Consider the following 14,669-nt stretch of genomic DNA (forward strand, 5'->3'; position numbering starts at 1 on the left):
TTTTTAAAATCCATAAATTGAACCATAGAATGAACCTTAGATCAATTTTAAAAAAAATTTAATTCGAATTCGGATCGATTTTTGAAAATTCATAAATACAATATATTAATCAAAATAATCAAATAGAACCTTTATCATCCTTATCAAAAATTAAGAGAAAAAGCTGGTCTTTTTTTTAGTAGCTTTAATTTTATAAATAATTCTTAAATTATAAGGAAATATTCAATATGATATTTGAGTTGTAAAAATTTTTAATGTGATACATATATTATAAATCTATTAATTAATATGATATTTAAAAATTTTTTTATTTATTATATGTCATCATTTGAAGTAAGTTATATTAAGAATGAGTACAACATTAATTAACAAATTTATAATTTAGATCTTACTTTAAATATGGTTAAAGTTCATACACTAAATTAAACATTTTACTATAATTTAGGGGTTATTTATGATATTAATCCTTTTTAATATATATTTTGTTTGTAAATAAGTATTTATGAAATGAAACCGAACCAATTATGAACAGATGGATGTCAACTATGAATTAGTAACATTGAAACTGACAAACATTGTTGCCATCTCCGAACAGCCCCATGTCTCTTTCTATTCTACATATCCAATAATTTTACTTGAGTAAGTTAATTATAATATATATATATATATGTCAATTATAAAATATATATATATATATGTATTGGTAGAACATTGTTGTTTTCATTGTTGAACCTCTGGTTTTTTGCAATTGCTTTAACCACCAACATCCCACCAGTCCACGAGTGACAAGTTTTTCCTGTAAAATGGGATTGTTCAAGGCTGCGGGCGTCGTTTACAAGCCGGTAGAGCAGATCGATCTTGGTCCTGGCAGCAATGAGTTTTATCTCAAAGCCAATGTCAAAGGTTTCCAATTTCTTCAAGCCATTTTCAGCATTCATAATCATCGTTATCATCATCTTCATCATCAGCTTGCTGTTACTTTTTTCTTTTACATCAAAACTCATACTTGCTTTATCTGATTTCAATGATTACTCTTCCTCGAACAAATTCTCAAGCTGTTGCTCAAAATGACTTCGTAAGAACCCAGATTACAAAATTGTTTTGAATCAGTATAAAACTGCTCGGAGGTATGCTGTTATTAGCTTCTGAAACCAACAGCTTAGAAGTCTCGTCGGAGATATCCTCATGGAATATATTTTTTAAGAATTTCTTTTGTTTAGTAAATGAATCAACAATTTCTGATAAATTGCAAATGTTCTTTCTCTAATTATGTTACTTAACATAGCAGTCGTTGACTTTCTGGTTTAAATGTGTTTGATTCTTGAAATTTAATTCAGGCAACAGAATTCAGGCTACCCTTCAAAACGGTGTTTTTTACTTGCATAATCTTCAAACTTGCCTCCTTTTACTAATTCAACCTCTTTATAATCTTTCAACCTGAATTTTACCATTTTTTTTCTGTACATATATAGCTCCTCGCATGGCTGGATTTCTGGTTAAAATCTTTGCCTGGTTCCTGGAGTCAAGGATCATAGGAACATTGTTGTTGTACATTTTGAAGAGGAACAATCTAATTCACAAGGTACAAACTTCTTTGCTTAATTTTCTTTCTCTCCCAACATTCTTTTAGTACAATTTGAAGGAATGCCTTAAATGGTTCTGGTTCACCTCCACATTGAAATCAACAATTGTATGACGGATGAAACCCAAAAAAAAAAAAAAAAAAAAATCCCAAATGTTTGTAAAGATTTAGCCAAGATTTTACTAGTACGTCTGTCTAGAGACAAAGTCTGACACTGCGTCTGTGGTTCAATAGCTGCAAACGTGTTTTATCTTTTACTAATACCCACTTTGGTAAAATTTTCCTACGATTTCATGCGGAAAAGTACAAAGTATAATTGGCCGACATTTCAGAATTATTCCATAATATAGTTAAAAATTGTTTGTTACCATTTTACTTGGTGTTCTTTCTCTTTACTTCTCTCAAATTGTTTGATGAGGATCAAATTTGGCGAAAGTTAGGAAGAGAATAATAAAATTTTGAGAGTATTTCAACTATAATTATAATTATAATATAATTAATTAATCACAATTTAAAATTTTGTCAAAATTCATTAAAATTTTATATAAAACTTACATTTATAAGTGGTGCATTCATATATAATTTTTTATTGTAATTGAACAATTATAATATTGTAGGAAATAATAGTAGGTAAAAATTTCTTAAAATTTTATGTAATCTACAATTTTAAACATTGATAGACAAGTTTTTCCAACATATCTCTGCCTTGACTTACAAAGGTATGTATAACTCTACTCATTTTATTCAATTTTAGACAAAAGGTGTCTTAGTATTGCGTTTGCCAGGGCCAGGGCCAGGGCTAGATCTCGCTTTCTTAACAATGAAAACAAATTTAATTCAATTAGTTTCTCCAACCACCCTTAAAATATGACTTTCAATATGTTTGAATTTTAAATCTCAACATCTACAACTTTTTCTCTTATTCTCATATTGTAATACATGATCTTCGCCACTTTTTTCAAAGTCCTACTTCCTGTAGGTTTTTTTGTTCTCTACTCAATGTAAAGTTGAGTTGAACTTTGAAAGTCCTTAGTCATGGAACTTCTGTCTGCATATAGAACCAAATAAAGTTATAACCCATGTCTACTTTTTTCTTTTATTACCGGTACATATGGCATGGAAGTCAATGTTGCTTGACTTTTTTGTTACACAACTATTGTAAATATTACCAAAGATTTTTTAAAGTATTAAACCATAACAAAGTTTTAATTCATGTAGTATACGTATATGTTGAAGAAATAATGTTTAGAGGTTAAAAATGTTAGTAAATACAAGGCTTAAAGATTACAAAATAATGTGAACTTTGTAGATGATCTTGAAATTTTCTTATAACCTTTCCTTTTGTACCTTGGTTGAATCAAAATGGAATCTTTAATAATGAAATACGAATGGCTTCAAGACTTATACCATTGTCCTTAAGGGTTATTTCACTTTTACCAATAATGGTATGCAAAAGAGGTTAAATTGAAATGCCTCTAGAATACCATGAAAATCACTTTATACTAGTGAAATCCAACCACTAAAAACTCTTTGATGAGAGACAAAAATACCTTGTCTTTAACAAGGGTTTTTGTAACAAATAATGCCAAAGAAAAAAGTCTTTTGTTAAGAAAGAATGAGAGAAAAGAAAAAAAAATGAAATCTTAATCTTTGAATATGTCAAATTAATGAACTTACAACAATTTATATTTATAGAGATTGAATCATAAGATTGTGATTCTTTGATTGTGTTGTTTTCAATCAAAATCACTTCCTTTGATTAAAAAAGTATCCTTCGAAATAATCAAAGACGAATTAGTTTAGTAAACTAATCAAACTTTTAATACAAGAAAAGCCACTTTTCACGTTTCTAAAAATTATAACTTTTTATGCAGAGCAATCAATTCTACCTTTAAGGCAGTCAATTACACTTTTGTATTTTCAATTTCCAAAATGTTATTTGGAGTAGGGTAGTTGACTCATCCTTAGAGTAACGGATTCTTATCAATTTCCATAATGTATTCATCAGTTGAACAATCGACTTCTATCAATTTTCATAATGATTCCACTTATAAGTAGTATAATCCTCTACAAGAATAGCCACTTACTTTGGCTAGCTTCATTTTTCAAATGATTTTTTAATCAGTAGCAGTTGGTTTCCTAGGGTTAGGAATCGATTGGATTGATTTCCCATTATAGCAGTTGATTGCCTTCAGTTGGCAGTCAACAGCTAATTGTATAGATTCTTTATTTTGCTTTTGTTTAACATAGAAGTTGACTCCCATGCCATTGATAGCTTATTGCTCATATTAAAATCTAGGTAGTCAACTATTTTATGCATGATAGTTGAATACTTACATGCGTAGCCTTTTTAATTTGATTTTTTTATGCATTGAATCAGACCTTATGATTTTGAGACCTTTCTTCAAGCTATTGTATAGCTTAAATATAATTTCTCTTAGTTTATAATTTTCATATTTTTTTAAATAGGGTAGGTTTCATATATATGAAAATCTTATGCATAGATAAATATATCATGTGACATGATTCCAAATCTTCACTTTTGTGTTAAAGTATTGTTGATCTAATAAATTGAATGATAGATCTTATATTTTTGAACCAACCAATATATATAACTAGCCATGCACTAAATCATACATAAGATTTCATATCCCACCAAAATGTTATTTAGCAAATACTTTGACCCAATTTCAATGGCTATGTGTTTTATGTATTCATAAGTGCTTTTAGAGTCAAGTACTTTGCTCCTAGAAATGACACCACTTCCACATATATAAGTAGACTCCATCATAAATGCAACCATATAAGCATTCCAACACTTAATTTACATGTTATGGATCCATTAAGAGTTTATACTTAACTAACTTATAAAAATATTATAAAAATATGGTAAAGTACTTATCTATCTTGGGATGATACTAAATTAAGTACTTGCAATCATATTGAAATGATGTATTTTTACTCATTAAAACTCAAGACTTAATGTGCAATTAAGCATTAAGTTGATTAAGTTTCATCATGTGTAACTTATTTAAAAGGCTTGAGTCCTATCCCTTTGGAAGTTTTAAACATCATATCTTTTAATAATCTTTTCGCCAATGGATACGTAAAGTTTTCAGTTGACTTGACAAAATTAATGGTGATCACCCTATTTGATATAAGACAAAATTATGTCTTAGATCAATATGTCTAGACTTCCCATTGTACAATTGGCTATAAGCCTTTAATAATGTAACTTGACTATTATAATGAATAGAAATTAATGACATTGGCTTTGGCCATAAAAGGATTTTAAGTAATAACTTCCTTAACCATTTTGCTTTTTTACAAGCTGAAGTCATGATTGCAAATCCTAAAGTTATAATAAAATTAGTTATGTATGTTTGTTTCTTAAATCCCTAAAAAGTACAATCCCACCAATCATAAAAATCCATCCACTTACATGTGAACGATCTTTTAAGCTAGTTATCCAACTTGTATCAGTATATCCTTCTAATACCAAAAGATCACCATTATATGGAGTGTCATACTTCATAGTTTTTTTCAAGTATTTAAAGACATTTAAAATAGTATTCTAATGCAAATTATTTGGGTTACTTGTATATCTAGTAAGCTTATCAACTGTATAGGCTATATTTGATCCAATGCATGTTATTGTAAACATTAAATATCCTATAACCTTTGGATATTCAAGTTGTGGAATCGACATCCCTTTATTTGGATTTAACTTCAAATTTGGATCCAAGGGTGTTGAAACTATTGCACTATTTAAATGATTAAACACATTGAGAATTTTTCTCAATACAATGTGATTGATTTAAGATTATATTAGAGTTTTCTCTAATTAACTTGATTCCCAAAATCACGTTTGCAACAACCATGTCTGTTATAGCAAAATAGCTAGACAAGAATCTTTTGGTACTTTCAACTTTTTCTAATTTGTACCAAAGATCATGTCATCAATATATAAACATATTATGACCTTTGTTTGTTTAAACTTCTATAAACACATTTACCAAATTCATTAATTTTGTATCCATTAGCTAGAACTATATCATCAAATTATTTATGCCTTTGCTTAGGAGCTTGTTTAAGTGTATATAATGACTTAATCAATTTATACATTCTTTTCTTAACCTAGAAGTACAAACCTTCTGGTTGTTTCATATACATTTCTTCATTTAATTTACCATTCAAGAATGCTATTTTAACATTCATTTAATGAATTTTAAGTTTATATATAGAAGCCAATTCTATTAGCATTTTTATAGTATCAATTCTTGCCACTATTGCATATGTATCTAAATAATTGATTCTATTCTTTTGTGTAAATCCATTAATAACCTTGTTTATAGTCCCATCAACTTTCATTTTCTTTTTGAAAATTCATTTGCAACCATGACATAAATCAGCTAAGATCTATACATTATTTCTCATAATTGAATCCATCTCATTATTTATTTTTTTTTCAAAAAATTACATCTTGAGACTTCATTGCCTCATCAAATGACATAAGATGCAATTCCACATTAAAACTATATTTAATATGTATATTAATATTTTCCTTTATTCTTTCAACTAGGAACATATAGAAGTTAGAGCCAAAGTTTTAACTTTTTTTACTTTTTTACTTGTTCTAGACACAAGGCTTTCTTATTTTTCTATGGAAGTTTCTTACTCTTTTGAGCTATCTAAAGCATTGTCCATACAATTAGATTCTAGTTTGAATTTACATTCATCAAATATGGCATCTCTAAATTCAATAATTGTATTAATATGTATTTAATCGTATATTTCTATTACCAAACCTATATGCCTTGCTATTTTGAGTATATCCAATGAATATACATTTAATTCTCTTTTCATCTAATTTCTTTCTTTTAAGTTTGAAAAATCTTACAATTGTTCCACAGCCTTATATCTTAAGATAACCTAAGTTAGGCTTTCTTTGTTTCCATAGTTCATATGGAGTTAAACTTATTCCGTTCCTTTTGTTAGAAACTTATTCCGTTCCTTTTGGATATGGATATGGCATGAAGTTAATGATGCCTCACCCTAAAAACCATGCATTAACTATTTAGGTTAATTACCTATTTTTTCTTTCATTGAACCATTTGATTATAAGCTACATGGTGTAATTACTTCATGGATTATACCATTATATTCAAAATAATTAGGATCAAAGCATTCACCTCCACTATTAGTTCTTAATGCTTTATCCTTAAAATGCATCAAACTATTACAATGCAACTCAATTACATTTTTGTAAATAGTAAACTTATTTAATGCTTCATCTTTAAATGCATCAAATATACATAGCAATATCTTGAATAATAATCTATAAATGTGACAAAATATCTTTGACCACTTATAGAAGGAGTTCCATGTGAATCACAAACATCGTTATGTACTAATTCTAGAATTTTAGTACTTCTTTCTACTTTATGAAAACGTTTCCTAGTTATTTTAGTTAGCATGCATGTTTTACATTTATATCATTTTTTTTAATATTTGGAATTAAGTAAGATTTAGATATTGCATCCATTCTATTATAATGAACATGTCCTAATCTATAATGCCATAATTCATATGAGTCAAGCATGTAAGCAAAAGCATTTTATTATTATTATTATTATTTATTATTGCTATTGTTGTTGTTGTTATTAATAAGAGATACATTGAGTTTAAACATGCCATTATAGGCATAATACCACAAATTATAGAAATCTGATTCTCTTACATTAGTACAGATCTGATTCTCTTACATTAGTGCAGCTTGATTTCTTAATTTATTTTAAAAATATTTCTCATTTACTCTTCTGATTTAGTCAACTATTCTAATTGTCAAGTTTTTAAAGATTTGTTTATATTTTAGAATAGAATAATTCTCTTTCCTTTTATTTTTTTTGTTTTCGATTTCATGTAAGTTATTTTCTAATAAAGAACTTCACTATTCCTATTTATTTAGATGTACTCTTTCATTATAGATAGCATAAGAAGAAATAAAGACAATTGTTCTTTAAGTTTACTACATGATATCAGAGCAAATCAGCTTGAACCATTAAACTGTAGTCACACGAGTTTTCGTTATGGTTAGCAAAAGTGAAAACTCTTCTTTTGCAGAGGTATTGCATGAGGAAAATCATAAAGAAGTGATGCTCTAATAAAACCTTCAAAACAAGGCTGCAACCTTTAGAATTAGTTTACTAGCATAAAAAAGTAATTTCTTACACACTTTAAGTGTTCAATGGGAAAATACATAATCTTGGTTTGCTTAATCAAGAGCATTAGATTACAGACTAGAGATGCATACTTATTCAACACATATAGACCTTGCTATGATAATTTTACTATAAAAATTATTGATGACTCTCTCTCAAAGGTGGTAGAAACAAGTTCTATTGTAGTTTTGAAAGACATAACAATCAACTTTGTCTTTCATGTCCCTAATTTAAGATGTAACCTACTTTCTATCAGTAAGCTTATGAAAGATAAATGTTATGTCATTAAATGTTTTTTAACTTGTGTGGATTTAGGAAATAAGCTCGGAGAGGATTATTGGCAGTGTTAGGATGTGTGTAGGGCTCTACTTTCATTAAGATGATGCATTTAAGAGACCACAAAACTCTTGTATAGCCTTAGCCTCTAGTATGAGTAAGGATAACCTTATCATGTTATGGCATTATAGATTAAGACATTTAAATATTTCATACCTAAAAAAGCTATTTTTTTATTATTTAATAATATCTCTAAAGATTTTTAGTGTGAAATTTATTAAATTTTTAAGCACACTCAAAATACCTGCCCTAGTATTTCTTATAAATCATCTTAACATTTTTTAATGATTCACAGTAATATTTGGAGACCATTAATAGTTAACATTATCACAGTTTCTAGGTGGTTTGTTACATTAATCGATGATCATACTATACTTACTTGGGTATTCCTTATGAAAAAAAAATTCAAGGTTAGCCAAATCTTTCAAAATTTCAATAGCATGGTATAAATCCAATTCCAAGCTAAAATTCAAGTCCTTAAAATTGACAATGAAAAGGAATACTTCAATTGTATTCTTAGCCCTTACCTCACTAATCATGGCATTATCTATCCAAGCTCTTGCATTGACACTCTATAGTAAAATGGGGTTACCGAATGCAAAATCAAACATTTGATAGAAGTGACAAGATTTCTCTTGTTGACTTCTAATGTGCTTAAATATTTTTTAGGGAGAAGCTGTCTTTAATACAACTTATTTGGTTAACCAAATGTCTTTTCAAGTTCTTTGTTTTGAAACACCTTGTTAAACTCTCTTTGCTTCTTATTCACAAACTCAGTTGATCTCTTTCATTCCCATTAAACTCTTTGGTTGTATTGCCTTTGTTCATATTAGCCAACAAATCACAACAAGCTTGATCCCAAAGACTTAAAATACATCTTCCTTGGTTATTTCCCAAACCAAAAGTGCTATAAGTGTTACTCACCCATCATAAAAAAGTTTTATGGCTCTATAAATGTTACATTCTTTGAGAATCTTTCATACTACAACAAGAGTGATATTTAGAGGGAGAATAATATTTAAGAATATTAATTTTTAGATGTTGACTTGCCAATTTCCTAACCAACCCCTTCAAAACTAGATTCTTAACCTACCCAACCTATCAGCCATGTAGATTTCAAAACCCAACCTGTTTAGACAACTTTTGATTCTTCAAACCCTAAGGTTATGCAAGAAAAAGTAAAAGAATTGATAGTCTACTCAATGAAACAAAATTCATAGGAAGAAGTAGACAACTATACACAGCCCAGCACTAAAAATCAACTTGATTTGAGTTTCCAAGAACCTAAAACTAACACAGGTAATGTCCTTATTAAATCTAAAACTAAAATTTGTGAGCCAGCTGGTGCCCTTGACATTCCTATTGCATTTAAAAAAGGTATAAGATCATGCACCCAATACCCTATCTACAAGTACATCTCATATGATCGGTTAAATCCAAACTTTTGAGCCTTTATTACTAATCTTGACAATGTGCAAATTCCAAAAATATTCAGGAAACCCTTGATGAACTAGATTGAAAGGCAACAATTCTTGTAGAAATCAAGGTACTATAAAAAAGAAAGACATGGAAAATTTTAGATTTGCTTAAAAAAAAAAAACCCAATTGGATGTAAGTGGATATTTATAATATAGCACAATGTAGATAGAAGTACAAATTGGTTCAAAGTTAGACTTGTTGCAAAGAGGTTCACTCAATCCTATGGGATAGACTATAAGGAGTGTCATAACATATATATCTAAAAATCTATAGCCAGACTTAGCAAAAAGAGTCACAACCAATATTTTTAACTAGGTGTGATTGGTCATCTAAGGAATCTATCTTTTTAAGTAGCTTATAAGGTTGACTAAAGGTCCCTAAAAAAATATATTCGGGTCTACTAACCAGAATAGGGTTCAGGAGTTTGGTTACATGTGGGGAAGGTTATAGCACCCCCACATGGCCATCAAAAGGATGGTACCATTTTATTTTAAATTTATCCTAGGGTCTTGATACTAATGGTTTCAAATTTTATGTTAAATATTGAAAATAATTCATAAGATTCTTCCATCAAACTAGTAAAATTCTTAAAAATATTTTCTCATCTTAAGAGTATTAAGAATCTCGTTTATTTTTTGGAAGAGGCTCCATCATCGAAAAAAATGTTTAATTATTTTTTTGATTTTTTTTGTTGAAAATATATTTAATTATTTCACCATTTTGGTCAAATTAAAAATATTTTCTCTTTCGAGATTTCTAAATTCTCCACCATTTAGGCCTATATAGAAATTCTCTTTATTTATTTATTTATTTTTTGGATTTTAAAATTTTTCACAATTTGGGTCAATTTAGAACTATTTTCTCTTTTGGAATTTCTAAATTTTTCATCATTTGGACCTATTTAGAAATTTTCTTTTCTTTTTTTTTTTTTGAAAGAAAATAATTTGACAATTATTTTTCTTGAAGTTTTATTTGAATTCTTCCTCCATTTGGGACAAATTTAAAGAAATTTCTCACCTAGAGATTTCTTAAGAAATTTATCATTTGAAATTTTTAAAAATCTTATCATTGTATAATTATCAAATATTTTCAACCAAAATTTTTTATTTTTTTTGTTTTTTTAAATAAATATTAATCATTGTTATTGAAACTTTATCTAAATTATTCTACCATTTCAGACAAATTTAGAGAAAATTTCTCACCTATGAATTTTATAAAAATTTACTATTTGAAATTTTTAAAAATTTCATCATTAGATAATTAATATTTATTCTCAAAAAATTATTTTATTTTTTCATATTTATTTATTTATTATTTTTTTTTCTAAAATTTAATCATGTAAAAATATTAAAAAAATAATAAAATTAAAAAAAACCTAAAATAGGGTGTGGTCAGCTTCAATGGCCGTGGTACAACTCAACTTTAGGGAGGAATAGTAGCTAAAGTGGCTTGCAAAGTGGCTCGACTTGGCTGGCACTCAAGGCTAGGATGTGGGTCGAAAAGTGGGTCAACGCTCGGATCAGATCATCCACTTGCAAAATGCACAGATCCTGGAGGTTTATTAAGCTTCAAAACGACGTTGTTTTGGGGATGGTATACAAGATCAAACTCAGTCCTTCTTTTTTAAATTTTCCTTCCCTTCTCTCTTTCTCTTTCCTTTTCTCCTTTCTTTCCCTCTTCTCTCTAACCTAGTTGAACTTCGATTGAATATCAACCGGATCTGGAAAATACCATTAAAATCTGGGTTAGTTCACTAGATGGTTGCCAAAAAATTTAACCTTTGCCAAAATTTTCATCAGATTCTGGAAAACCAACCAAACCTAAAAAAGTCACCGAAAAATTCAATCGATACCAAAAAATTTCATTGAAATCTGAAATTTCCAAAAAATTTTCCAAAAATTTTTTTTAGCCCAAAAATTTTCTTATGAATTTTTGAATGCCTTTGTGAGTGTTTCTTCACTCTGATTTCTGTACTCTACCTTTTGGGTGTTTTCTACCTATTTTGTTACTATGTGTTTTTGTATGTGGGAACATCTATTTATAGGGTTCTGATCCAAAGAACCCTATAACCAAACAGAATTCCATTCCCTTTTAATTTCAACTTCAGTATTTAAATCCAATTTAAACTCTTCACACACAATCCTACACAAACTCAACCTGTTAGAGTTTTTTTTTTCATTTATTATTTATTTAATCAACAGAAACCATATTGAGTAGAACCTCAGACAAATTAGAGTATCTACAGCTGCTCCTCTTTGCACATTTTTTGTGCAATAGGAATTGTGCAAAGACGTAGACACCCTGTATATAATCATCCCTACACATTCACCCTCTTTTTTTTAAAAAAAATCAAACACCCATACTTGTTGAATGACACAAAACTCCCCTAAACAGAGGCTCACAACTTAAAAAAATAAATAAATAAGGCTCCTTTAAACAAAAGCCTAACAACTTTGGAAAATAAAAAGGCTCTTCTAAACAGAGATATAACAACTTTAGAAAATAAAAAGTTCCCTCTAAACAAAGGCTTAATGACTTTTGAAAAATAAAAGGCTTCTCTAAATAGAGGCACAACAACTATGAAAAATAAAAAGTTTCTCTAAACAGAGGCACAATAACTTTGAAAAATAAAAAGCTCATTTAAATAAAGGCTCAATGATTTTTGAAAAATAAAAAGCTCTTCTAAACAGAGGCATAATAACTTTGGAAAATAAAAAGCTCCTCTAAATAGTGGCTCAATGATTTTTGAAAAATAAAAGGCTCTTTTAAACAGAGGCACAATAACTTTGAAAAATAAAAGGCTCATTTAAACAAAAGCTCAACGACTTTTGAAAAATAAAAAGCTTCTCTAAACAAAGGCACAATAATTTTAGAAAATAAAAGGCTCATCGATAACTATATCCAGAAGAGTCATATATCATATCTAATGAAATTTGTAATGAAAACTCAAAGATTCACAATTTAAGTTCAAAATCCAAAGGTTTAGATTCGTAAGAACCTTTCAGCTCCACAAAAATTCACTGAAATTTGATTCTCAAAATTTTAGTTTCATAAGAATTTGATTCGTAAAATTTCAGATATGCAAGAATTCATATTTGCAAGATTTTAAGATTCGTATTTGCAAATTACAAGACTCGTATCCAACATTTAAAGATTCTCATTCGAATTTTGACGATTCACATCCAAAAGTTTAAAACTTCTCATTCGAGTTCAAAGGTTCACATTCAATAAATCTTAAAGTTTTACGTCTCAAAGATTCTCATTTGAAATTCAAAGACTCTCATTTGAGAACTCAAAAATTCTCATCAAAAGATTCATAATTTCTTTTTCAGGTGACTTAAAATTTTGCATGTAATGAATATCATAATCAATGATGCAAATGTTTTCTTAATGATGCAAATGCAACAATCTAAATTCTCACAATGCCATATTCTCAACCATGATTCAAATGTTTACTGCATAATGCAAATGCATAGCTAAACCAAAGTTTCAAATATTCTCCAAATCATAATGCAAACGTAATGCATGTAATGTAGATGTCCATGTCATGAAATTCTAATTAATTGTGGTAATATGGTTTTCAAGACCTCACCATCTCACATTTTCCCTTTTATAGCTCCTCAGCATTTTAGATCAAGTTTTGTCAACTAATCCTCAGTATTTTCATCACTTGATCACCATTTATAGGCTTCTCAGCATTAACAATTCCAAAACAAGTTTCGTCTATTGTCTCATATCATTTAATCACAACTCACAGGCTTTTCAGCACTAATAATTTCAAAATAAATTTTGTCAATTAATCCACATTATGTTCATCACTTGATCACCATTCACGGGCTTCTCAACACTAGCAATTTCAGAATGAATTTTGTTAACTGATCCTCATTATTTGATTACATCTCAAAAGTTATATCGACCAATCCATCACCATACATGTGTCATCTTTTCAGGTTTCAGACATCTCTTTATTTTTTTTATCCCTTATCATCTTGGATTTTTTTTCAAAGAAATGCAAGAATCATTTAGGCAAATTATCATTCATTCTTCATCATTTCAAATCATGACAAATACAATGCAATCACACTTTCCTTGATTCATTCTAGGGATGTAAGAATAAAAGAGCATAAGGTGAATCGAGAAAAAGATAATAAATGATAAATAAGTCTGGTACAAAAATAAATGGACAAAGGAATGAATTCAAAGCATATCAATAGGGATGGTATTGAATGGTACAACAATGTCCAAATAATGAACACTTAGACAACTCTTAACATTAATCCAAATTTTTTTCTCAAGAACTCATTCCAATGACTTTTTGAGTCATTTTAAGCTCTATGAGCTTTACCCCAGCTTTAAGAGATCTTCAGGTGTCTTTAACCTTCCATCCATGTGAACTGTCTATTCAAATCTCAACTTAAAGACTTACCCAAATCGTTCTTTCGGGTTTTCAATTTGAGTCTTCTTTTTCTCTTTTTTCATCTTTTCATTTTTTCTCTTCTCATTTTCCATTTTTTTCTCTTCTCATTTTTCATCCATTAGTGATATCTTCCACCCATCAATCTCTAGAATAATGTAGCATGATTTTGCTATTCCATCATAAGTATGCCAAGCCCAACATATGATCATTCAATTTGACACTCACATTTGATTCAAATGAATTTTTAAAAGTTGTAACATAGGCCACAGTGAGGGGTTATGAAAGAAATTGATAAAATAGGCTCAAAACATGTGTTTAAAAGGGTTCAAAAATAAAGGATCATTTCTCATCATTTGATATAACTTAGCATTTTGTCACATTTTCCATCATTTCACTACTTTTTCCTTTTTCATTCATCTCATTCCTCACAAAAAAATTCTCATTATTTTACCTCAAATCATGTATGGTATTCATTTTTTTTCACTTTTCTTTCTTTGAGACCCTTTCCTTTCTAAAAAATTACCCCCAGTGTGAAAGGTGATGCTTGATCAGGGCTTTTTAGACAAAAAAATCATAATAGGCTCAAAAGTGGTAGTAATGAATGATTTTTCAAATGGTAAAAGAAAAATGATCA

At 28.7% G+C, this 14,669-nt stretch overlaps 1 protein-coding gene across 1 annotated transcript in view; it reads left to right on the forward strand.

The window, feature by feature from the left end:
• Positions 1 to 689: 689 nt before the first annotated feature.
• LOC111293113 (fatty acid amide hydrolase-like) overlaps positions 690 to 14,669 on the forward strand; it is a 30,062-nt gene continuing 16,082 nt past the window's right edge. Inside the window, exons 1-2 of the mRNA XM_022885859.2 lie at positions 690 to 903; positions 1,473 to 1,582. Of these exons, the coding sequence (XP_022741594.2) occupies positions 804 to 903; positions 1,473 to 1,582 (210 nt within the window). The 5' untranslated portion in view covers positions 690 to 803. The remainder of the gene's footprint in view (positions 904 to 1,472; positions 1,583 to 14,669) is intronic.

This window comes from Durio zibethinus, chromosome 10 (genome assembly GCF_047325235.1).
Source record: "Durio zibethinus cultivar Kanyao isolate XHJ-2024 chromosome 10, ASM4732523v1, whole genome shotgun sequence".
In the NCBI taxonomy this organism is placed as follows: domain Eukaryota; kingdom Viridiplantae; phylum Streptophyta; class Magnoliopsida; order Malvales; family Malvaceae; genus Durio; species Durio zibethinus.